This window comes from Pipistrellus kuhlii, unplaced genomic scaffold (assembly GCF_014108245.1).
Source record: "Pipistrellus kuhlii isolate mPipKuh1 unplaced genomic scaffold, mPipKuh1.p scaffold_m20_p_3, whole genome shotgun sequence".
Classification (NCBI taxonomy): Eukaryota; Metazoa; Chordata; class Mammalia; order Chiroptera; family Vespertilionidae; genus Pipistrellus; species Pipistrellus kuhlii.
Genome location: NW_023425529.1, coordinates 11,354,270 through 11,381,068, shown reverse-complemented (window position 1 = coordinate 11,381,068; position 26,799 = coordinate 11,354,270). Strand labels below are relative to the sequence as shown.

Sequence of the window (26,799 nt, the reverse complement as noted above, 5' to 3'; positions counted from 1 at the left end):
TTTGCTCTGATGAGCATTACAATTTATTTGAAGTAATTGTCCCAACTGCTATTTATTTTCTGTGCAACCTTGGAAGAGAAACTTATCATCTGCTTCCAATTTTTTAAAAAGAGGAGGCTAGTTCCTATTTATAGAATTATTATGATGATCTTGCAATATAAATGCAAGTTCCTATATAAATTCCTTGTTATACCAATGCAAATTGATTTTTTTTTTCTGTTAGGGTTAGTTGGACTCTGAAAATTTTGGTAGTATTTATATGTTAAAGAATACTCTGTATAGTACAAACTAATTTCATATAGGTGCATTAATTTATATGTAATGTTTATTTGTGTGTGCTTAGAAGGTCTGAAAATGTATATACTACACTGGTAATAATTGTTGTGTCTAAGGCATAATTTTTCAGGGAATTAACTTCCTACTTCACTTATTTGAACATTGTTTGAATTATTTGAAACAAGATTTTATTTTGCAATAAATATTTTATATTGTGTGAAAACAATAAATGCCATGAGTTGTAAAAAATCATGATGACTCATTATGTAAATATGAGTTTAATTAGTTACTTATCAGATATATGATTTGTGAATATTTTGTCCCCATCTGTAGGTTGTCTTTTCATGCTGTTGATTGTATTCTTTGATGCACAGAAACTTTTTTTTTTTTTGATTCAGCACAATTTATCTATTTTTATTCTTATGTTTGTGTTTTTGGCAAGAAATCATTATCAAATCAAATGTCATGAAGATTTCCCTATACGTTTTCTTCTAAAAAATTTTATAGGGTTAGACCTTACCTATTGAACTTTAATAGAACAATGCCAAATCAATTAGGAGAAAATTGTCATTTTTTAAAATATTGAATCTTCCCAGTCAGGAGTATAATATAAAAACATTCTATGTTTTCAAGTCTTTTTTTATGTTGTTAAGTAGTTATATAGTAATTTAAAATACACAAATATCTACATTTGTTGTTTTTTTCTGATTATTTCACAATATTTGTTTCTATTGTGAATATTTTCCCCATTGTATTTTCTTTTTTTTTTTTTTAAATATATTTTATTGATTTTCTTTTTACAGAAAGGAAGAGAGTTAAAAACATCAATGAGAGAGATACATCGATCGGCTGCCTCTTGCACACCCCCTACTGGAGATGTGCCCGCAACCAAGGTATATACTCTTGACTGGAATCGAACCTGGGACCTTTCAGTCCTCAGGTCGAAGCTCTATCCACTGAGCCAAACTGGTTTCAGCTCCCATTGTATTTTCTTACTGGTTGTTGCTGGTAGATAGGAAAGTTGTAGACTTTTGGATAGGTTCCTTATACGTGGTTATCTTATAAATTACATCGTGGTTTATAAAAATGCTCCGGTTGAATTTTTAGTTAGGTAATTATATCATCTAGAGAGGCTAGTTATCATGTCTCTAACTTTTTAATGTTCATAATCATTTGATTTTTATCTCTTAACCAATTGGTTGAATCTTACATTACAGTGGAATATTGCTAGTGTGGACTCAGCAATCTTAAAACTGGAGACCTCCATACATATTTAAATAGTATCTCTAATATTGCTCTTAAGGTTTCTTCTATCTCTGTTCTTATATTATACATGGGTTTTTGTTTTTAGAACATAAGTTTTGGAATCTCAATATTTATTCTGTATACAGTCTACATTTTGTTTTTATGATAACAAAACCATTTAACATTAGTAATTTATCACTTAAATTATGTTAGTTTTCTGGACTAAGCATTTTTACATTAAAGCAATGCTTTATAGTTGTCTACAAATCTTTGAAACCCATCACAGCACCTGCTTTATAGCAAGCAATCAATAAGTATTGACTCTGTTACACCCCAGAGTAAATCTCAAGTTTATCACATCTCTAAGCAACATGTCTCTGAGATTCTCGGTTCATCAACTTTATTTATTTAAAAATTATTTCTTGATTACACTTTACATTCAGTATTATTTTGTATTAGTTTCAGGTATACATCACAATGGTTAGACAATCCTATACTTTACAAAGTGGTCCCTCCTGTATTTTAAATATCCACCTGGCATTGTACATAAAATATCTTATTTCTCTGTAAGTATTTAATTTACTCACAGTATATTTATCTCCATTCTCTCTTCCTCTAAATGGGGTTATTTTTAAAAATTGATTTTTACGGAAAGAGGAAGGGAGAGAGAGAGGAACATTGATGTGAGAGCACAACATCCATTGGCTGCCTCCTGCACACCCCCTACTGGGGATGGATCCATGTGCCTTCACTGAGAATAGAATCAGCAATCTTTCAGTGCATGGACTATGCCTAACCAACTGAGTCACACTGGCTAGGGCAAAATGTGGCTATTTTTTTTTATGATAAATTTAGCTTGGTGGCTTTAAATAATTAACTTTAAATTATATTTGTCTGTTATGTTTCATTGATTTAGACAGTATCTCTTGACTTCCTATTTTTAAAAATGAAGATATTAGCTTCTGTGCAGCTTTTTCATTTTTTCAACCCTCTCTTTACCTGCTGTCTTCTTATTTTTTGTTTGTTTTTACCCACCGTCTTTTTTTTTAGCTACACTTCTACTTATATGCTGTCAAGCTAGTAAACATCTATGTTCTATCCTGAGACGTTGGCCAAGTTTCCCATGTTTTGTTCATAGGCAGACAGTACAAAATATGATCAGTGAGTCACATTAACATGTTTATATTTATGGATGGCATGCTGATATCATTATTTTTTCTATCAAGACCCTAAGCTTATTTGAAGGAGAATGTATCTTGAGTTAAAATGAAATAGCTTCTATTTTTTTTGCACTCCATTAATTGCTTAATATCTTGCCAGCATGTACTTTTCTTTCTATTTTGCTTGTGATGTTGGTTAGATTAACCTCATAGGCTCTGTAGCTGTCCTGTTAATCATTTTTTGGCTCTCTTCTCTTCTCCGAAGCCTCATGGTTTAGATTTCCCGTGCCATGAAGGCAAAGTCATATATATAGCTTCCTTTAGCCACTGTAACAAATCACCATTAACTGAGTAGTTAACACAACAATTAATTTATTCTCTGACAGTTATTGAGATCAGAAGTCCAAAAGAAGTTTCGGGCTAAGATCAAGGTGAAAGCAGGACTGATTACTTCCTGACGCTCTAGGAGAGAAACTGTGTCCTGTCTTTTCCATTTTCAAGACACCTCTTGCATTCCTTGGTGCATAGCTCCTTCCTCCATCTTCAAAGCTAGCATCATAACATTTTTATATTTCTCTCTGCTTTCCTCCTCATATCACTTTCCATAATTCTGAGGACCCTGATGATTATATTGTGTTCACCTAAAAATTCCAAGAAAATCTCCCTATTTCAATATCCGTATCTTGATCAGATCTGCAAAGTCCCTTTACCAATATATTCACAGGTTCTATTGTAGATACTACAACACTAGAGATTTATGGAGGGAGGGAGTGAAGGAAGGAAGATGGGAAGAAGGGAGGGAGGAAGGGAGGCCTTATTCTATTCCTCATGGTCCATTCTCCGTTCCCCGAAGATTCACATCCATCCACATGTAAAATCCATTCACCATATCTTAACAACCTCCGGTATTGAGGATATTGAGATTACAACATCAACTTAAACTCAAATTCTCATCTAGATTTCAACAGCTCAGAAGTCCAAAATATCATCAGCTAATACAGGTATGGGTGACACTCTAAAATAGCCTGAGATAAAATTCTTCTTCATCTGTGAATCTTTGAAATTAGAAAACAAATTATTTGCTCCCTAAATACAAAAGTAAGTTTAGGATAACAATTATAAGACAGAGAAATAAAAGAGAAAAGGGGACTTCAACAACCACAAGAAATTTAGAAAACTAGCTGGGAAAATCCAATTAGGTTTCAGGCCTAGGAATAATCCTTTGTAATTCTCAGCTCTATCTTCTGCGTCCTTGGCTCTGTCCTCTGAGTCCTCTTGTCCTCTGTCCTCTTCCTGTTTCATAAAGGTTAATATATATTTGCAGTTGAATAGTTTTATAAGACTATTTCTTTTCTGCAACAATCCATTCCTTTAGGAATCTAACAGCCTCTTGTATTTTGTGTTTTTCCTGTTCCTTTCAGTCCAAGCAGGCAGTATCTCTGCTGATACACTGAATTGAAAAACCTTGTGGGTCTCGCACGTATGTCACAGGAACGTATTCCAGTAAACTAGAGACTCCTCCATAGATCTTGCCTGATTAATCCCACCCCTGAATTGTGCTAAAATGAATTTAAGAGATCTATGAGACACACATCTAATCTCTTTAAAGAGCTTTCTGCGTGAGTAAATAATCTGATGTTTTGATGCTACTGAAGAACTAAAAAATAGTTATCCAGCCCCCTTTTCTCTTCTTCAGAACACACTTTTTTTACAGTGAACCTACAAATTTTAGCATCTTTTTTCAATACCGATAGGCTGAGAAAGTCCCAAGCCATCTAGTTCTGGTCCCTTTCGGCTCAAAAATCCTTCAATTTATCTCTTTCCTCTCACATTTTGCCAACAAGAAGAACAAGACCTCACCTTCAATATTTTGCTCGGAAATCTCCTGAGCCAAATATCCAAGTTCATCAATTACTAGTTCTGCTTTCCACATAACTACAGAACACAATTCTATTAGACTTTCTGCTACTATACAGCAAGTATATCCTTTCCTCCAGTTTTCAATAACATATTCCTTATTTAATTTTCAGTCCTTACCAGAAGTATCTTTAACATTCATGTATACCAACATTCTCTTTATGATGATTTAACTATTCTTTAAGACAGCAATTAAGAGTGTAAGAACTTTTAAAACTTTCAGTACCTGACTATTTAGTCGGGGGCACTGACCTCTTTTCCCTTTTATTCCTTCTCATGTAAAAAAAAAAAAAACGACAACAGCCAACACAACAACAGCCATCAATGTGAAAGAATCAAAATTATACTATGTTGTTGTGTGTGTGTTTTGTCAGATTGGCAAAAAAAAAAAATCTTTTTTGTGTGCCACAGAATTTTACTAATTAGTTTATGTGTGCCATGAGATTAAAATTAAGGAGCTGGGGGGAGGAAGGGTTGAAAATGGTTGCTCTAAGATTATACAGGTTCTCTACCATTCTCCTCACTTTTTAAGCCTTACCAGTAGTGCCTTTAATATCCATGTTTTTAAAAACATTCTATTTATGACAATTTAGGTATTCTCTAAGACAACATAGGTTTTCTCTACCTAGCACTTCTTTCTGAGCTCTCACTGGTAGGATCTTTAAGATTCATATTTCTTCCCCAAGCAGTCTAGTCTTATTCTCCCATGCTACTCAGAACTCTTCCGGCCTCTCCCCACTACACAATTACAAAGCCACTTCCACATTTTAATGTATTTGTTACAGCAGCATCTCACTTCTTGGTACCAAAATCTGCATTTGTTTCCCAGAACCGCTGTAACAAACGACCACATACTTAATAGCTTTAAACAACACAAATGTATTCCCTTACTAGTTCTGCATGTTGAAAGCTCAAAATTATTCTCACTGGGCTAAAATCAAGGTGTTGGCAGGGCTGGTTCCTTCAGGAGGTTGTAGGGAAGGAGGCATTTCCTATTCTTCAGAGAACTCCATCCCCAGTCCTTGGTTCGTGACCACGTCACTTCCAACCCTGCTTCATCATCACATCTCCTTCTCTGACTCTGACCCTCCTGCTTGCTTCTCAGGAGGGCCCTAATGACCACATTGGGTCCATCTGGATAATCCAGGATGTCTCACCACCACATGGTCCTTACCTTCATCACTTCTGTAAAATTTGCCTTTGCCATGTAAGGTCAGCTATTCAGGTTGTAAACATGAAGATGTGGACATGTTTTGGGAGGATTAATCTGCCTATCACACCCATGTTCATAATCAACTAAATTCTGTTTAAAATATGTAACCCATGCCCTGCTGGCATGGCTCAATGGTTGAACATCAATCTATGAATCATGGTTCAATTCCTGGTCAGGGCACATGCCCAGGTTGTGGGTCCGATCCCTAGTGTGGGGCATGCAGGAAGCAGCCAATCAATGATTCTGTCTCATCATAGCTGTTTCTATCTTTGTCTCCCTCTTCCTTCCTCTCTGAAATCAATAAAAATACTTTTAAATTGTATTTTAAAATAAATAAAATAAAATATGTAACTCTTGTTTTCAATTACATAGTTTCAAGCACTACCCCCACTGACTGCCAGCTAATTAAGCTACCATTTGTGTCATTTCCACATTTCAAATGTTGGTTCTTTTAAAAGTTTCAGCAAGAAGAAAATCAGCAACAAAATAAGACTATGTGTTGAATCACAATTCCCAAAGCTGTCGATAGCTAAGTAATTCCTTGACTCATAATTATTGTTTGGAATCCCTATCACAAAACCATAACTATTCTGGAGTTGAAAGATATGTAAAGGATCATCTCAGTTTCAAGGATGATGAAAATAAGGCCTAAGGAGGTTAAATGATGTGCCCAATGACAAACACTAACATAGAGAAGAGGGAACATAAATTCAGTTTACAAATAGCTAATGAGTAGCTGTATGGAAATCTTTTCTAAGAGCAAGCATAATGAAAGCTGCTGGATTTACATAAAAATAATTTATTGCCAAAACCAGTTTGGCTCAGTGGATAGAGCATCAGCCTATGGACTAAAAGGTCCCAGGTTCAATTCTGATCAAGGGCATGTACCTTGGTTGCGGCCACATATCCAGTAGGGATTGTGCTAGAGGCAGCTGATCGATGATTCTCTCTCATCGATGTTTCTAACTCTCTATCCCTCTCTCTTCCTCCCTGTAAAAAAAACAATAAAATATATATTTTTTTAAAAAGAATTTCTTAATCTCAGGTCAATTTATATTTAGCCACCTGAGCTTCTTAAGTATTGAGGCAAGTACAAATAAGGTAGTTTTTTGTTTAGCAAGAGGAATTTCAGAAAAACTTCATCAGATTCAGGAAAATAGAGACATACTTGCTAGAATGCTACACATGATGGTTATCAGGCCAAATAACAGAGGTTCTACTATTGTTGGACTAATGACTAGATTCGAAAAAATTCTGAAAGTCTGTGGACCCTACAAGCAGAATAGTTTCTGGTTTCTCTGGATACAAGGCAATTAACTCAGTGCTTTCATGGAAACCTAAGATAAATGCCTGGTAATAAAAGTGCATGGCATATAAGTGCTTTTAAGCAAACTGATATATCTTCATTTTAATTTTTAAATAGCACCCAAATTATACTGTGCCCAATGCTACCTATTTGTTTCAAAACAACACACACCAGAACCATTTGATATAAGGACTTTGAACAAGCCAGTGAGAACTGATACTGATGAATAGGCCTTTCAATAAATAAAGGAAAAAATACATTACCATAAATACCAGATATTTTCATCTGAAAGGAAGAAAAATGTCCTTTTTGACGTATAGAACCAACTAAAGACTCAAAAACTATAACTTTGGGCTTTCAGAAGAAGGCAGCATGAGTTTCCCTGGTCTCTCTCCCTTGAAGTTGCAACAAATTGAACAGTATAATTCAAGAAAGAATTCTCTGCTGGACACACCAATATGGCTGAGCTGCAGACATCAAAACATCTGAAGGTGGGCAAATTAGAATGAACCAGGGAAGGAAAAGAAGAGGAGCAGAGATGGGTGCTACAGACATGGCCCAGAGCTCATTGTGAGTCTTTAGAGAGGGGACAAATCCCTGAGGAGCAGGCAGGTACAGGGAGCAATCCTGCCTGGAGTGGTCCATATGTGCTGGGCTGAGGCCAATGTCAGGGTTGGGGTGGAGAGGCTGGGGGAGAACAGCGAGATGGAGTTCAGAGGTGTGGCTGCGGTTGTCTAGTAGCTGCCATTGTCAGGCAGAAAAACAAGGCCATGGGGCCTGGCACTTCTCCTCACCCTCTCCCAGCTCACAGAGGGCCCCAGAAGATGCTGTAGCACCCAGCGAGGATCTGCAGCCCAGAGAGCTGGGGAGGCAGAAGCATGCTGTTTCTAATCCCAGCGACAAGGATGGAGATACAGTGGTGAGGCAGTTAAGGTCTGGCTGTAGCCAATATTGAAAGGAGAACAAAGCCGCAAAGGCACCAGCTGGTTCTCCCAGCTCAGCCTGTCCCACCCATGGCACTGCAGGGCCAGCAGTGTCAGGTGGGGTAGCACTAGAATTTCTAGGGCTCAGCAACTCATCCACCACATCTCCCCATGGGGTTGGTGCCCTGAAGTGACTTGGTTACCAAAGAGACAGTCACCTCCCCAGGGAAATCAGACCATTTTCCACTGCCCCTGCAGAGAGATCCAAGAAGCCAGATCAATGCAAGAGAAACAAAAAAGACTTATGCTTTAGCGCCACCTACTGAGAAACAAAAGAAAGACTTCTTGACCTCCTAAATAGAGAAATGCTGCTCTCTTAAAAAAACAAAAAAGCAAAACAAAATATATACTATATATCCCTATGTTCATTGCATCATTATTTATGGTGGCCAAGATGTGGAAACCACTAAAGTGTCCTTCAATAGATGGTTAGATAAAGAAGATGTGGTACATGTACACAATGGAATACTACTCGGCCATAAGAAAAGAGAAATAGTTTCATTTGTGTCAACGTGGATAGATCTTGAGAATGTTATGCTAAGCAACAGGAATCTGACAGAAAAAGTCAAGACTGTGGGATATAAAACTGAGAACAACAAATGATCAAGTAAGACAAACAAATAAAAACTCATAAACACAGACACCATTATGGTGATTACCAGAGGGCAATGGGGTAAGTGGGAGATAGTAAATGGTAAAAGGGGTCAAATACATGGTGATGGAAGAATTTATTTTGGGTGGTGAGCACACAATGCAATAAACGGGTGATAATTTTATTAACCAATATTATCCCAATAGATTTAATTTAAAAACCATTGCTTTATATATGTATATGTTGGATATATTGTTGTGCCAATAATGATATTTTAATCTTTATTAAATTGACAATATTTAAAATAGTTGGCAAAATTCCTCAGATCATTTTTATATACAATCTGATAATTGGTGAAGACTAGAACATAGCTTAATGTTTTGAGGCTCTTTTCACTGTATAGTCAGAGTATATGTTTAGGGAAAAGGTTAAAAAATCTCATCAGCAATTTGAGGGTGTGTCAAAATATAAAAATTATCATGGCTGTAAAAATTAGTTGCTTATAAAAAACAACTTTATTTTCCCTCTTAACAGAAATAATTAACTTAATAAAAAAATCAAAACCACAACATCCAGATATAAGTACCTAAACATTTCACTGAACATACTTTCAAACCCAAACACACACACACACACACACACACACACACACGATTTTACATAAATTAGGCCATGCACATAATGCTAGTTTGAAATATGTTCATTCTGCTCCTTTAAAAGTCCAGGTTATCTTTTCATTTCAATAAGTGCAAACTATATAATCATTTTTATGGATATAGAATATTATATCATAGAATGCTCCATAATTTATGTAACAAATCCCTATTGTACTATATTATTCTTGGTTATTGTCTTTTTTGATACAGTACACCTTGAAAAACATCCTGTACCAACCTGTTTACTTGCCCAATTCCTTCCTCAAGGTAAATTCCACAGTTAAATTATCTACAATTAAAAGTGCTGGCTGAGAGACTATGGATATTTTAAACTCAGACCTAACAGAAATTTGCCTAATGCTTGTTGAGAGCAATTTGCCAGTATTTATTAGGATTCTTAGAGGGGCCCTGGTGAGAGGGGTGGTCTGCTGAGCTGTGGCAGGCAGGGTGGCATAGTGAGGTCCAGAGGACAGTGTCCCTGTGATGAGAAAGGGGCTGCAGGACAACAGAGAGAAAAGGGTACGTGATGGGCCCAGGTCACAAAGGGCAGAAGAGTTAAAAGCACAGCCTCAGATAATTAAGCATAGGAGGAGAATTTGGTTTCCAGAAAAAAGTAACAGAGGGATTGGCAGCTGAGGTTGCTAAATCAAAGAGCAGAGCTTTATGCGAACCAGTGTGTCTGGCTTAAAAGGAAGTACTCCCGGAGTGAAAATGAATTCCTCATACCTGGACTTCCTCACACCCTGACATGTGGGAGGACTGGAGATCTGCAGATTCCCCCTCCCCTCACCCCTCAGGGGCACAGTCTGGTGCAGAAGCAGTCATCTCTAACCCTGCAAAGTCAGTAATCAGCACTCTCACCCTGTCCTCAGTCACTCAGAGACCAAAAAAAACCTGCAAAAGACCCCCCTTAGCCCACCTGCTAGAGAGAATGGGCAATAGGACGCTCTATGAGCTGCGATAAGAAAGTTGTGGAGGAGCCGTCTCAAGAGAGAGCCAACCATGGACAACCAACCATGTTTCATATCACATAACCAAAAGAGGCCCACAGTTGGGCATGTTTAGTACTCCCTGGATAAACTACAGGCACAGTTGGACAAGGAGGAGTATACCACATTTGAGTCTGCACCGACATTTGAGAATGACTTCATACAAAAGAGAAGTGATCAATGTGCACAACACTGACCAAATGGTGATGGTGGGCATCTGGATGTAAAAAACGTAAGTGAAGAAATGAAACTCTAGAATATACACATTTGTTACTTAATTCTGACAATACACTAGGGACTATGATGGCATTAGACCTTGGATGGTGAGCAATACATTCTCCTTACTTTTATGGAACTCACAGCCCAGCACATATTGGTAATAATTATGTAATGGTTAGGATAAATTCTCTTAAAGTCCTATAAACAGTTCATAGTAAGGTGAAGAAAATTTTTAAGTACTATATGTTGGTTTGATTATTCTATTTAGTTTTCCACAATAAATTAATATTGGAATTTGAGTGGATATCATCAAATTGTCCATAACATAGATATGAAAAATGTTATGGTTTCTTAGATACAATTGCTTCATATTTGTTGCAAAATAGGAAAGAATAGTTTTGAGATATAACACTGTTCTAGACAATTACTGTGAATTATTTCCTGTCCTGGACTATTTTTCTCCCCATGCTTTATGTAAGTACATAGGCATACCTTTGCTATTACACTGTTTTTTGTTTGTTTATAACATGCTTTTTCATTTTTATGTAGAAATATTTCATTGTAGTTTCAAATTTCTTAACTGTGTTTGACTTATTTTACTTTTTCTGAAATTCCCCTAAGGGCTTGTGGTCCATAGAATACAATAGGAATTTGAAGATGATACAATTGAATTAAAATTACTTAATGAAGAGCAAAATGGGTTCAAAATTATAGTCAATGTTTTATTGTTCGCCTCTCATTTTGGGGTTGTACTAATAATGCCACACATTATTCTACAACGGTCCTAAGAAAAAAAATCACTATGCTCTTATAGAGCCCTAGTATGTTTCTTTGTAAACCATTTTTTATTATTTTAATACAAATAATGACTTAATTTCAAATAGCATTTTAATAAATATTTATGGATCATAAATATTAAAATCTCATACGAGTAACTCCATTTTTCTGGAACTAGCAACATGACCAAAATAAAACAACCACATAAAATTATGTAAAATATGTGTTTGCATATGCATATATGTATAGCAAGTTATATAAATATATTACTGACCTTAACCAAAGAAAAATTACAAAGCGAGCAAGATACTAACTCTATTTCCAGAGGGAAAAAGGATTTACTTAAAAACATAGGCAACTGTTTTTTATGTCTTATTGTACCTTAAGAAAAGCAAACCATTACCTGTGCAAGAATAGGGAAGCCAAGGTTCCTACATCCATTGCAAGGTGTCAACGCTTCCCAGAGTCCTGAGGGCCCACAAGTGTTTTCATCATCATCTTCTTCTTCCACTTCTCCTGGTGACAAATTTATTGTAGATGAAGTTCTCTGAAATTAAATTTATATTAGACCAATGTATTATATCAATGTTATTTAGATATTTTAACATTAAATTTAAATTTTTATGGTGTATTGTAGCAAGCAAGTCAACTTAATTCTAGCCATAGTTATGTGACTGCACCATCCAACTCAGCCAAAAAAAAAAAAAAAAAAAAAAAAAATATATATATATATATATATATATATATATATATATATATATATTTCAATTTTAAGTTGAGAGTGAAAAAATTGGGTGGGAAAGACTGATAAGATACAAAGTTCGTAACAAAGAACAGGACATGAAAATGACCCAAGTAATAGCTGAATAGCAACAAATGAGAAAAATCTTATGATTTCTAAATGCAATCAGAAGAATAGTAGGCAAATACTTTTTTAAAACAGAAATTACTTTAAAAATCCCATTTTTTCACAATGTCACCAAAAACATAGTCTCCTTTAAAAAAAAATGATTTCTAACATGTTATATTATCAGATAAAGAAGGGTAGTACTTTTTAAACGAATCATAGGACTTCCATTTTGAACATGGTCTAAGCCATAAGGACAAGGACAAAAGGAGTCTGTTAAAAGCTGATGAGGAATCTCAAGAAAAGTTTTGGATAATAATAAACAGATGAGTAGATATTACCCAATTTAGGAAATTTGAGAAAACTGAAAGTCAAGTGCCTAGAAGAGGAGAAAATAAGAAGCAGGCCTGTTCATGCCTTAGCACCCTCCAAAGGGCTTAATGAATGGAGAGATTCACTGCTTCTGAATGTGTAGATGCCAAATGGGGCTAAAACAGAATGGACACTATATATTAGAAAAAGTTAGACCCCCTAGTTACACCCCCTCATCTAGCCAAGAAACTAAATCTTTACCACCTGACAAGGAATTGCAAATTTATTTTCGTGTTGAGGTTGAAGCAAAGGTATTATGAATTCTAAGAATCCATGCATATTGAGCAGAGAAGCCTCTCTCAAAAAAAGAACAAAAAAATTAAGTGAATACCTATGTAATAGATAAGGAATCCCACCCAACCCCAGTGCCTACCATATTTACCTTAGAGAATATGTCAGCTAGGGTTATAGTCCTCCAGACAGGAAAGTAGAATGTATTTCTCGCTATAAAAATTAACCTCCTAAGAGAAAAGATTTATCAGCACCTAGAAATATGGTGAGATCAGTGCTGTAAGGCCTGCTATGAAGGCCACATCTGGACAAACTCCACCCAGACAAACAGTTTCCAACTTTTTAGTTAAATTTGACCAAGAACCAAAAGCTCACTGCAAATTTAAAAGAAGTCTTTAACAGAGAACAAAATAAATATACAGAAACAATGTTATAGAAATAGAAGATATTTGTATTCCTGAACAAGAACAGAATACTGCTGAAACCGGTTTGGCTCAGTGGATAGAGCATTGGTCTGCAGACTGAAAGGTCCCAGATTCGATTCTGGTCAAGGGCATGTACATTGGTTGCAGGCACTTCCCCTATAGGGGGTGTACAGAAGGCAGCTGATTGATGTTTCTCTCTCATCGATGTTTCTAGCTCTCTATCCCTCTCCCTTCCTCTCTGTAAAAAAAAAATCAATAAAATATATTTTTAAAAGAACAGAATACTATCAAACAAATACATAAAATCCAACAGGGAAGTTGGAAAATAAGTGTTAGGACATTTCCCAGAACATAGAACAAAATGAAATAAGTTAAAAGCTAAGGTAAGTAGGGGGTCAAACTAAGAGATCCATGTGGAGTTGGTAGGAATTTATCAAAGAACTAAAGTGAGAAATTTTGCCAGAACTGAAGAAAAATTCCATATGCAAAGAACCTACTAAATGCTCAGCAAGGGGAGTTTTTTTTTTAGAAAAAAAGGAAGATAGTAAGTTTGCCTAAAAGTCTTTGGAAAGTATCATTCAGCACAATACTGATAGATCATGACTACTGAAGTTAGTAAAGATATTTTATATGTTGAATTGCAAATAGCACCCCCATACCTTCCAAATGTTACTTTTAAAAATCAGATATAAAGCTTTATAGGACAATTTTTGGCATTCACATCTTAAGTTTCCCTTAATCAACTTCCAATAATTAAGCAATTAGTCTTCCAATCATAAGTTACTGTCCATAAGATGCAAAAAGAATAACTATAATCTTTTGAGCACTATTATTCATTATTTTAATTCACACAACTACCCCTTGAAGTAAATACTAAACTAAGGCACAGAGAGGTCAGGTGAAACTCAAGGCCACAGAGCTGGAAAGTGGCAGAAAAAGAATTCCTACCCAACTTCCTGACTCTAAGCTTACCCTTACCCTTGTGTTGCATGGCCTCTCATTCAGCACAATGACCTGTGAAAGGCAGTATATTGAACAGCCAAGCTGATACAATAACAGTTTAAAGTGAAGAAGCATATTTGCTAATATATTTCTACTGTATGATGATATTCCCCAAAGTATTTTGTTATCTCTGACAGCCAGTGAAATTTTCTGCAGTCTGGCACATAGCCCCATACTTTGATAAGTACACATTTCTCAAATCAGTAATATAAGATGTTTATCACAGGGATTTTTGGTCCTACAGATCATCTGGGTGAAAATATTGGGGGATATCCAAAACCTTAATATCGCAAGAGCATCAGTATGATCAATGCTGTCTACAAAAATGAATAGAATGATCAAATAGGCATCTCCTTCACAAACTCACAATTGGTTTTACCATCAAGGTTGAGATGGCATGGCACTATAAGTTATTATATTCTTGACTAAGAATTATCAATATTTCATAGGCACATCCGTTCTTTTCTTCCAATGTCTCTTTCTCCTTCCCAAAGAAAAACTCTTTATGTATCTACTCTGTTCACACATCACCAATTATATCACATAATCTTAATAATCTCCAGCTTTCTTATCTTCAAGGTAGGCATTTTAATAATTCCTACTCAACAGGGGTTTATGAGGATAAAAATTAATTGCTTAACAGTGACTGGCAAGTAAACAATTATCAATAAATATTGTTATTTACATTATTATATTTATCTTATGTACATATACATAGCAGACATGTACAAGTATCCTACTCAATTGTAAGTTATCTAAAAGCAAACATTGTCTTATTCACACTTGTATCTCTTACCATGTGTTATATATAATGGATTTTAATAATTGTTGGATGAATTATTAAAAGACTGAATTTCAAACTATCATTCTCATTTGATTACCCAGAAATTTTTACCAATATTAACAGATGTACATAACTGCATCCCAATTCTTATTATTGTTATTTTAATTTCATTTAATGGTGGTCATTACCAATAGCATTAGCAAAAATAACTAAATTTATCAGTGGTTTAAGGTGGCTCCGTGGCGCAATGGATAGCGCATTGGACTTCTAAATTTATCAGTGGTTTAGTACTGCCCCCTAAAGACAGTATATAAATTAGCTGTTTAAAACCATAATTTTCCACTTCGCTGCTTTACAATTAAAGATGGCTAAGAAAGGTTTTACCAAACTAAACAATCTTCAATTATATGTGGGGGGAAAGCCCCATGAACATACAAACTCAAAGATTATTTCATTTCAAATGACCTAAGCTTTTTACCGACATCCAACTGTGTTCCTAAAGTTCTAAATGTCAGAAAATTCTTCCATAGAATATGAACCTAAATTTACATAAAATTTGAACCTATTAGATTTATTGGTTAATACATAGAGATTATGCAGAATAAATATTGGACCAGTTCTATACTGTTTCAAAGAATAAATATCATAATACATAAATACACTGTTTCCCCAAAAATAAGACAGTGTCTGATATTAATTTTTTCTCCCAAAATTGCGCTAGGTCTTATTTTCAGGGGATGTCTGATCTTTCCACTCGCTAGGTCTTATTTTCGGAGGATGTCTTATTTTCGGGAAAATGGTACTATGTGGAAACAAATTTAAGCTCAATCAAAGAAAAATACTTCTAGAATAGCTACCTTAGTCTAACATTGAAGATATTGGATTTCCTTATGAGGTGATATCTGAACGTAATATAAAAATGTTATTATATGAATATATATAATATTTTATTTAATTATTTTAACGTATTATAATAGTATATATATATATACACACATATATATATTTCACTTGCTCTCACTGTGTTCATCTCATATACAAACTAGTGTTGAATTCAGCACCTGCTTTATTTCATAACGAGAGCATTCACACCAATCATTAGTGAGCTACTTAGATTTCACCAAAACCTCTACAGTCGAGGAGAGTGGGCTTTAAATTGCACAACTGAACCCCTCCCCAAAATATTTTTCTCCTGGGAATGATGGCTGGGTAGAAGGGTGCTTTCACCTCCCCTTCCACCAAGAAGTGCCCAGGTTCCTTGGTATCTACTTTCTCGCACAGGTTTTTTTCCATTTGCTCTTCAAATTCCTCTAACCTTTATTATGCAGAGCAGTTTAACTCTAGTGGGCACCTTATCTCCAAACTTGCATAGCCAATCCCATTACACAGATGACCTTACATAAGCATTATTCATTTTTGTCCGTTTGAAAGGCAATGGCAAAAGAAGATACACTTGTGTTATTTTTTTATAATACATTATAAAACTGGAGTTATAAGAGCCTACTGGGCCACTGAGAGACAGGGAACATTGTAAGATGCTAAGGTGGTTTATTTATATCAAAACTATAACAGTGCCAATGATCAAACAGATACAGGTCAGTAATGTTTATTACTCCGGAGGAACACACTCACTTATCTTACATTCAGTCCTGAGAAAGAGATAGCAGTTTAATGCATTAGCCATGTTCAAACAATTTAGTGTCAAATGTGACATTTTTATCAGCTTAAAAACACTAAACATCTGTTCAAAATTTTCTGAAAATAATTCTGCAATGCTACCCTATGCTATCTTTTCACCACAGCCAATTCCTCTGGGTTACTGAAACTCACCAACCCTACAACGTGTAAGTTTTCTGAAAAACAAAATTTCTCTCGGAATCATTTGGAATTAGCTATCAATTCTAACTTGCATTTATAGCTGCATGGAGGAAAAAACAAATCTTTATGCAATGAGTACACTAAGTCTACCTCCTCACATCCACACACCAAAATGATGTTACTGTGCATGGTAACATTCTAAACTTGGGGGTTTGCCACTATCAAAAGTAATTCATATTTATTGAAAGGTAGAACTGCTATTAGAGCGACATTTTAGTTGCAAAGAATATTGAAAGATAGATTAAGAACTGTTCTCTCTTTTTTAAACATATTTTTATTGATTTCAGACAGGAAGGGAAGAGTGAGAGATAGAAACATCAATGATGAGAGAGAATCATTGATCGGATGCCTCCTTCATGCCCCCCACCAAGAACCTAGCCCACAACCTGAGCATGAGCAAGTGCCCTGACCTCCTGGTTCATAGGTTGAAACTCAACCATTGAGCCACACTGGCCAGGCCAGAGCTGTTCTCTTTTTAGTAGTACATGAAGCATTCCTTACAATTCCTCTAAGACACTCAGTTCCAACACATTTTGTCCCCACCTGCTACCTGTTTTTATAGTTGACATCCTTTCATAGCCATCTGGGAAACTTTAAAGAAGAATGCATTTGGTTTGCTACTCTACTTTAATATGATCAATTTGCATGTTCTTTTAAAAAAAATTTTATTAAATTTATTTGGGTGACATTGGCTAATAAAATTATATAGGTTTCAAGTGTACAATTTTAAAATACATCCATGTGTACGTTCTTTTATCTCTTAAAACGTTTGTATATTTATTAGACTCTAGCTTAATACTATTTATTCTTCCAAAATTAGAGGAAATAATATCAGGTTTATGCACAAGAGACAAAAGCTAATTTCAAAAAAGTTAAAGGTTACTCTATAAAGTTTATTCAAGTTTAGTTTGCAATTTCAGCAAGATTGAGTATGAAAGGCAAAATGTGTTAACTTTTGGAAAACTAAACTATCCTTCATGGCAGGTCATTTTATAATATATAAATAAATACCAATTTTCAAATAGTTTCTTCTTTAGGATCAAAATTATAAAAGTTTTATTTAAATACATAATATGCACCCATTTAAAATGTATGATAGGACATTTTTGATAAATGTATACATCTGTGTAATCACCACCACAATCAAGACACATGAGGTGGAGCATCTTTGCAGATGGTATTTGACATCTGTATGTCTTCTTTGGGGAAGTGTCTGTTAAAGTCTTTGACCCATTTGGTATGGTGTGTGCAGAATGTTTTTCTCCCACATCTAGGTTTCTCTCTCTCTCTCCCCCCCCCCACCTTCTTCACTCTCTAAAAATCAATAAAAACATATATTTTTTAATCTCTTTATTTTTATAGTAATGTTGACCCTATACAATACTTGGGAACAAACCTCATGCTTTATTTTAAGAACGGGTTTTCAACAGTAAACCACCTGGGCTTAAAGTTTCTTTGTGGGAAAATTTTTAGTTAATAGAAAATTAATTACCTCTTTTTTTATATATATTTTAATGATTTTTTTTACAGAGAGGAGGAGAGAGGGATAGAGAGCTAGAAACGTCGATGAGAGAGAAACATCAACCAGCTTCTTCTTGCACACCCCTGACCGGGGATATGCCTGCAACCAATGTACATGCCCTTGACCGGAATCAAACCTGGGACCTTTCAGTCCGCAGACGGACATTCTACCACTGAGCCAAACCGGTTTTTAAAATTCTATTGTTTGTGTCCAGAATTTCAAACAAATTCATTACACACTTTTAATTATCTACTGATTGACAGCTGCTGTCTACAAGACTAAACTTGAGGGTGGGGGAAAGGAATGATAAATATGTCATGAACTCTGAACTCAAGGCATAAAGAAATGTGTAGGCAAGTAAATTAGACAGTAAAACTAAGCCAAATGATGAGCATTACAGAGATACAGAAATAAAGTGTTAGGAGAACATAAAGAAGGAACAATTATTTCCATCTGAGTGTGAAGAGAAGAGAATGCAGAGAAGCACCTGCATTTAAGCAACAGCACCTCCTGAGATAAAAGTTCTGAGGAGAAGAGGGGGATGAGAAGAGGTAGGGGCATCGTATGATCCTGGTATGTGAATGTGCTTACCACATCTGGCAAATCAGGAAGGACATAGTGAGGAGGGGAAACACATCAGGGCTTTATTGTGAAAAATGGTTGATTTGAAACCAGTTCCACATTTGCCAAAGCCTAACTTTCTACTGCTAATTCTATGATGATTATAAATGTTTTAAAAACCTGTATGTAGCTGGGTACAAAGAATTCAGAGACTATTTCTCTTCGATAGTACATACAGATGGTCTTGGCAACTCAAATCTATTGTATTTAACTATTTGCTACTTTTCACTGTAGTATATTTTATCTTTATGATTTAGGGGCAATATTTTCTATTTGAATGACCGGCACTGTTCTAGGCATGTTATATGCATAGACTTTTGACTAGACAGCTCTGGCCTATTCTCAGTCTCTATATTCTCTTTCAACAATTACAAAACAGAGAGGCCCTCAGTGCTAGTGTGTATGTAAATATATGCTTGTGTGTGTGTGTGTGTGTGTGTGTGTGTGTGTGTGTGTATACTGGACTGAAAAACAGATAATAAAAGGTATTTTTGATCAGGAGAACATGTGAAAAAACTTTTAATAACTCCACAATCAAAAAATCAAAAAATTCTTAAATGATAATATTTTACCATTTTCAATATATAACAGCATATTACTTGCATTCCTCAGATTTATATTACATACAAGGTTATTTCTATTCTACTATAGTTTCATCCATTTTCAGAGGAAGCAATTATTCAGTTATATGAAAAAAATTGAAATAGCAAAGAATGTAATTGAAACGTATATTAATTAAACCATCAAAAAGTAACAAAATTTAACTGAAACATTTTATATTAAAAATTAAATGAATACAAATTAGACATTAAGTCTGTTAGATCAGCAGAAAACTGATTAGCTCTAGGTCATACTGACATGAAATCAAAGTAGAATAAATAAAATGGGAACAGAACTTGGGGATTTTGCACACTCTTATTAATATTAATGTAGCCAAGGATATGTTAAGGGCATACACTGCTAAGAGATGTAAGACATGGTTTAGATTAATGGTATAATATTTTGTGGTGCCTCCTGCACATCTCCTGCTGGGGATGTGCCTGCAACCAAGGTACATCCCCTTGACCAGAATTGAACCTGGGACCCTTGAGTCCTCAGGCAGACACTCCATCCACAGAGCCAAACCAGCTAGTTCTACATTTAAGTCTTTAATCTATTTTGAGTCTATTCTTGTTATGGTATACATTTTTTAATTGGATACATTTAAAAGATTCTGTGTCCATTGTTCTTTTGACCATTTTTAGTTTTCTATTGTTATGTTCTCCATGCATTTTTTTTTAACTTATTAGATTTCTTTTCTGGACTTTATCTCTGTTAAGAGAATGTTTTGATCTTGCAATAGAATTTGCAAATACTAACCTATCTAACATCTACTGTATTTTAGTCTTACTTTCTGTAGCTTTATTGTTTTTATTTTGTGATTTTTTTGTGAACTGAAGCAGATTATATGAATTCTTTATTTCTATTATCATGTGAGATTACAAAGTTAAGAAATTTATATCCTCCTTCAGACTTGTAATAGAAAATATTTACTCTTTTTGTTTTTTAATTGAGGACACTGCTTATTGTGTAGTTTTTTCCATCAAATAATGTTTTTAAAAATGCATGGAGAACAAAACAATGAAACTAATACAGCATAATATTAACTGTCAACTGTAATTGAAAAATAAAATTTAAAACAGAAATTTTAAAATGCTTGTTATTCATGAGCACTTTCATGAACAACTACTAAATATATTTTTTAACCTAATGAAACACAATCATAATATCCCTGATGAGATGTGTGTGCTACTAATTGCTATATATATTGATATGTTACTCTCATATGGCACTTTCTTTTTTTGCAGGGGCCCCTTCATATGGTACTTTTGATTTAAAAAAAATTGCTTTCACTTACATAACTTTAGAATGAACATGTCAATTTGCATAAAGAACTAATAAAATGAAAATTATGAAAGAAAAAGTCAAATTTTCTTTGTACACAATAGAATTGCAACAACCATATGTCTAAATAATCTCTTACCCTTTGCAGCACACAATTTATAGAATCTTAATGAGTTTTATAAGCATTAACAAAATAAATCTCAAGGCCTCCTCAAGAATAGCTATGATTTCCATTCCTCCCAGTTTATGCACAAAGCCAGATCGCACTAGTCCACAGAGTGAGGTATGAATATGTATAGGAAGGTCATAGAAGTGAACAGAACAGAAATCTAGATCACATTTTGGTAATCATGACTCAAGAGGCAAAAATTAGCAACACAAGCATATTAAGGAATTTTTAAACACTTAAAAATAACTGAACTCCTTTTGTGAAAAGATGTGAAGTTTCTTTTAGAGTGCATACAACATTGCAATATGAGAAATGATGTCTCCATGGAAGGTATTTCTAATGCTTGTTTTGTGTATCTGTCTGTCTGTGTGTGTTAAATAAACCAGCTGAGTTTGTTTTCCAGTGAAGAGAAGTTCTTGTCCTGATAGGGATGTTCCAGGTCTTTGGTCTTGGTTTATCCTATCAATATATGCAAGATAAGGTTAGATATGGGTTCATTTCTAATCCTTCATCAGCTTTATCTGTCGCAGTGAACATGACTGGTGTGCATACTGAAGAGAAGAAGAGGTCTAAATAAAAGCTTCAGAGGCAAGTCTTTGAGGTTAATTTCTTCACTTCAAGGTCCAGTTTTGAAAGGAGTTAAAGTATTGTAAATAAATGATACTATCTAAAATAGCATTCTTTCTCAGGGGTAAGAACTGGTAAAGGAAGTCTATATCTGACTTTTATGTCTGTATTCCTAATATCCACAGTATGTGGCACAGAGTAAGTATGTAAAGGTAAATTTAGCATGCTTTTTATATGCTTAACAGCACCAATAAATGCTTTTTGATTGAAATATTTTGCTAATTTACACTAGCAAAGAAAATCAAAATCAATCATGTTTTCTCCAAAAAACAACAACTACCTTTAATTAATAACCAGCTTAACCAACTACCTTTAACTAATAACCAGCATTAAAAAAAAGTTTCTCTTTTATAATTTTTAGTAGAAAGGAACCTTCCAGAAACACCAAGACAGGTTGAAAAGTATGGCCATACCCCTCAGCCTGTGCAACATTCTTGCCATCTGCCAGTATTTAATGAGCTTTCCCAAATCCAACATCAAATGCCTGACTTGAAATGCCTGAGCCACAATCCTGTCTCGCCGAGACATTAAACCCATGCTGGATTAGTCATCTGTCTGAGATACTCAATTGGGAGGTATCAAAAGCATCAGCAATTTCTGATTTACCAGATGCTACTGCTGACTCATTCCCCAAAGCTCCACCTTGATCATCCTAAAGGAAAACTAATTTCGTCTAGAATAAATGAATTGTTTTGCTTCCTAGCTATGGAGGTCTATCATCTGAAAACCCCTTTCAAGAACATACAACCCCGACCAAACAGAACTACTCCAAACAGGTCTGACCCCATACCATTCCATCTGCCTCTTCTATCACCAGAAAGTACCATCCTGTCATTGCCAAGGCACAGCCTCTTCCTGGGGCAGCCTGCGTGGTCGAGCCACCTACTCCCAACTCAGGACAACTGAAAGGCCAAGCAGAGAGGCACCATAGAGTGGGCAGCAACAAAGACCTTCTCCAACCAGACCTGAATCACAGCCTTGACCTTCCTCGGGTGCTCTCCCTCAGTCACTGAATACGTTTATATTTTGCTTTATATCTTTATAATTACTTTCCTATTGTGGTTTTTAAATCTATTTTAAGCTTTGCCTTTTTTCATTTCCATGTGGCATCTGTCTTCTACCTTACTCAGACTGAAACAATACCTTTAATATTGAATGCACCATGGCTGGAAGTAGAAAGCAATGAATGGTGCTTGGCCCTAGAAAGGGTGGTCAGTGACTGAAACGCAGACTGAATAGCTAGAGTGTTTCACCCCAGGGGATATATTCCTTAAGATACAAAATTCCCTAGCCTAATCAGAAAAACACAAAAGTCAGAGTAAGAGGTCAAACTTCATTCTAGATGTCTCTCTCAATGGATGGTTGTTAGGCGTCACAAATTGATTGCTCATATCAAAGTAAGATAGTATTAAGAACATTAACAACCTCAAAGTTTATTTTTCATTCATTTGTTCATTCAGATTCATTCAACAACACAGGCAATGGGCTGATGATTCTCCCAAGTTTCATTCCATACTTGGAAATGCACCAATATTCCCCATTCACCATGGACACACACATGCTTGCACGTACATACCCAGATAAATGGAATATATGCATACACACATTTTAAAATTCCACTCCTTCCATAAATTCTTCTCTAATTAATGAAAGCACATCTTTCCTATGCACTTTTTCATATCTAAAACTGTGGCACCCTTGAATCTTACTCTTGAACAATTCTTTTGATCAATATTGTAATTACTTAATTAACTCATATATTCATCACTGCCTCCTCCATATGGCCTTTCTTAAACAATAAAATCCTTGAGAGTAAAAAAATAAGCCCGAGTCCAGCCACTGTGAAGACTTCCAGCAATACTTGGTGATAACATTGCAGCACTATGCACAGTGGTGGCACAATGGATGTTGACTGACAGGATGGAAATAATACCCTTGACAAATGTTGAAGGAGGAGGCCTTCTTGTATTGTAAGTTTTAAATACCCTATAACTTCTGGTCAAATCCCTTTACTTGCTATAAGATGCAAAATAAGTAATTGGAAAGGCTTGCTCAAGATTTTATACTTTGGGGGAGAGAGTGTATATTCATCAACGCAGGCAACCAAAACATAATACAGTAAAATGAAAGAATTTTGATACAGTTATTCCATTTTAATTTCAACGCACAGGTGCTGGCACTGATAAATGTAACCTGGAGATTTAATTCAGTGAAATCTTCTCCTTCAGGCATATTTAAAAGGAGCTGTTTGCATTTTCCTGCATATGATTATTCTAACCCTGAAAGCACCTTTTAAATATGAATTATAAATCTAGCTGCCTTGTAATGAAACTAAAAGAGTTTTTCCCCCAAGTCTTTAGTAAATAAGAAATTAATGTCACAGAATTATTTTCTGCTTAGAGGGCTACACCACCTCCTGACTAAGTAATTCATGTTTAATTTTTAATGTATTGTGAGTTTACTAAAGTTTGTACAGAAGATAATTTTTAAAGTGTTAAAATATTGTGATGTTGAGTCTTTAGTGCTGTAATTTTTCTAATGTGTTATCCCTCCTCTGAGAAGGACATTTCACAAAAGAAAGAAACCCTTAGGCAGGGTATCATCAACAAAGTGCTTGGAGTGAATGTAGGAGATCCCAAAGCCCTGTTAATCCTGATATTTCCAAGATAGTTCCGCTCTAATTGCTAGGAGCCACAGTTCCTGAATCAGAAACTAACTTCAGGGTATACCAGAGAACATACCTTCTGTAGTTCGGCAAAACCTAGCCATGACAGTTTTGGATCATTGGCTTGAAGCAGAAAGAGATTTCCTTAATGACAATGGAGCACTCTTCCATTCTCCATCTGCTCAACTAGTGCCTATCACTCATTTGCATCATGTTGAGTAATGCAAGAGACCTACAACCGTTACTCGTCTGAGTATTCGATATAAATATGAACTTGGATGGGCACGTGGATGGTCATCCTGTCATTATTCGGGTTGATGTTTCTGTTTATAAAGGAGTGGGAGGTAGGCTAGTGAGAAGTTCCTATGATGATACAGACAAGCCCATATATATCCACTAATTTGCAGCTATACTGATGGGTTGTGGTAGATTACAAAAGTGGCCGCGGTTCTTCGAATCTATTGAAATTAAGAGGTAGAATTATTTCTCTGCCCCTTAAGGGTGGCTTAGCCTTGGGACATATTTTGGCCAAAAGCAAAGTTGTGTTAGTTCTGAGCCAGTCCTCTTGAAAGCTTTGGCGCATCCTCACTCCTTCAAGACTGCACTCTTAGCCACCCCCAGTTAGCCTACTGGAGGGCACAAGGCCACGGGAAGCGATCCTGGGCATCCCTACTCAGTGGAAGCTATCATTGATTTGGCAGCCCCGGCTGATGCACCAGTTGGCTAAAGTCACATAGATGGGACCAGCCAAGATCTGCCCAGCCAGCCCACACCAGGGCCACACAGCTTATTTTAGTTTAGATGGGATAAACTGCAGAAAGTACTTTCGCAATGGCTTGGGGTGGGGTCAATTGGGGGAAAAGGAGGCATGTGTAAAACTTTAGACAATAAAAAAGAAGTAAGTTTGCAAATGGTTGTTGTTTTAACCTACAAAGTTTGGGTTGGTATGTTATATGACAAAAGCTAACAAACACTTTGAGCTGTAAGACTGCAGTGGATTATTTGCAATAGTAAATGTGACATAATGTCTGATGTTTTCAGAACGCTCAAAATCTTTTTAAAAGGAACGATTAACTAACTGGCCTCCAATGCTCTTCTCAAAATGTTTCTCTGTTTTGTCTGTTATCTACCTCCTTTTAGCTTCAGCATGCTCAAAATATATTATCCTGTTTACACTTCATGTCTTTACATATGCTTATTCCCACCCCTCTCCCCTTGCTCGCCTTCCTCCTCTTCATTTAATCCCAGCTCGGGGAGGGGAAGTTAAGGGGAGGTGGAGGAGAGCATGAGGGGATAAATAGTGATGGAAGGAGACTTGACTCGGGGTGATGAACACAGTATAGTATACATATGATGTGTTGTAGAACTGTGCACCTGAAGCCTGTATAATTTTGTTAACCAGTGTAACCCCCATCTCTATCTATAAAGCCCTAATGTGAAAATAGACTGAATGGTGGAACAACCGAACAACTAGTCACTATGATGTGGGCTGACCACCAGGGAACATGGCAGGCACTGGCAGCAGGCGGCAGAGTGCAGAACATGGTGGGTGTTGCCTGCAACGGGATAGTGGAGCAGGTGAGTGGAGTTGCCAGACCAAGGCTGGGTGCTCCCACGTGCTGTGGTCCTGCTTGGTGCTCCCACCAGCTGCCAACACCCAGCACCAGCCCTGAGTGGTGGCTATTGGGCCTGATCACCCCTCAGGGCTTCTCCACCTCCCCCTGCTCCTGAGGGGCGATCATGGTAACAGCTGCCACTCACACCCGCTGCTGGCACTGGCCCCAATGACTCTGAGCTGTCAGCATGTGGGAGTTCTGGCAGTTTGGAAGCAGGACTGCCAGAAGAGAGGGGACCAGGGGCTAGGGCTGGAGGGACCAGTGGGGGTGCGGAAGATGGGCCAAGACCCACCCCTGTGCCCACTGCAGCCTTGGGGCCCACAGTTTCTTTCAAGGTACATGAATTTGTGTACTGAGCCCCTAATAAATTTAATAAAAAAGAAAAATAAACAAACAAACTCAGCTCAGTCATCACTTTTGTGAACTCATTCTGCTCTCTCCTAGGAGATTCCCTGTGTGGTTCTCTATTCCCAGGATATATTTCTATCTTTATCTCATCAACCCTGTCTTATAATAATTTCTTTACAAATGTGTCCTGTATGGCCCATGAAGCCACATCTCTATTCCCAGTAACTAACAGAGCCTGGCACAGTGTAAAGTTCGATAAATCGAATAATAAATCTAAAGTAGAAATATTTTTAACTTGATTTGGGGCATAAGTTATTGTGTATGATTGTTTCTGTGATTAGTCTCTGTGGAACAGCCATTACATTTGGCAAACTGTATTAGCATTTAAATTACAAAGGATAATGAATTAAGAAAAATAATTGCTAACATCAGTAGCACAATTTGGGCCTTTTAAGCAGTACATTTCAAGCTTTAC

At 36.1% G+C, this 26,799-nt stretch overlaps 1 protein-coding gene across 12 annotated transcripts in view; it reads right to left on the bottom strand.

The window, feature by feature from the left end:
• The window catches only part of ANKS1B (ankyrin repeat and sterile alpha motif domain containing 1B), a 757,254-nt gene that overhangs the window by 583,220 nt on the left and 147,235 nt on the right, over positions 1-26,799 (bottom strand). For all 12 annotated transcript variants that reach the window (XM_036456619.2, XM_036456625.2, XM_036456621.2 and 9 more), the window contains exon 9: positions 11,737-11,880. In XM_036456619.2, coding sequence (XP_036312512.1) covers positions 11,737-11,880 — 144 coding nt within the window. The remainder of the gene's footprint in view (positions 1-11,736; positions 11,881-26,799) is intronic.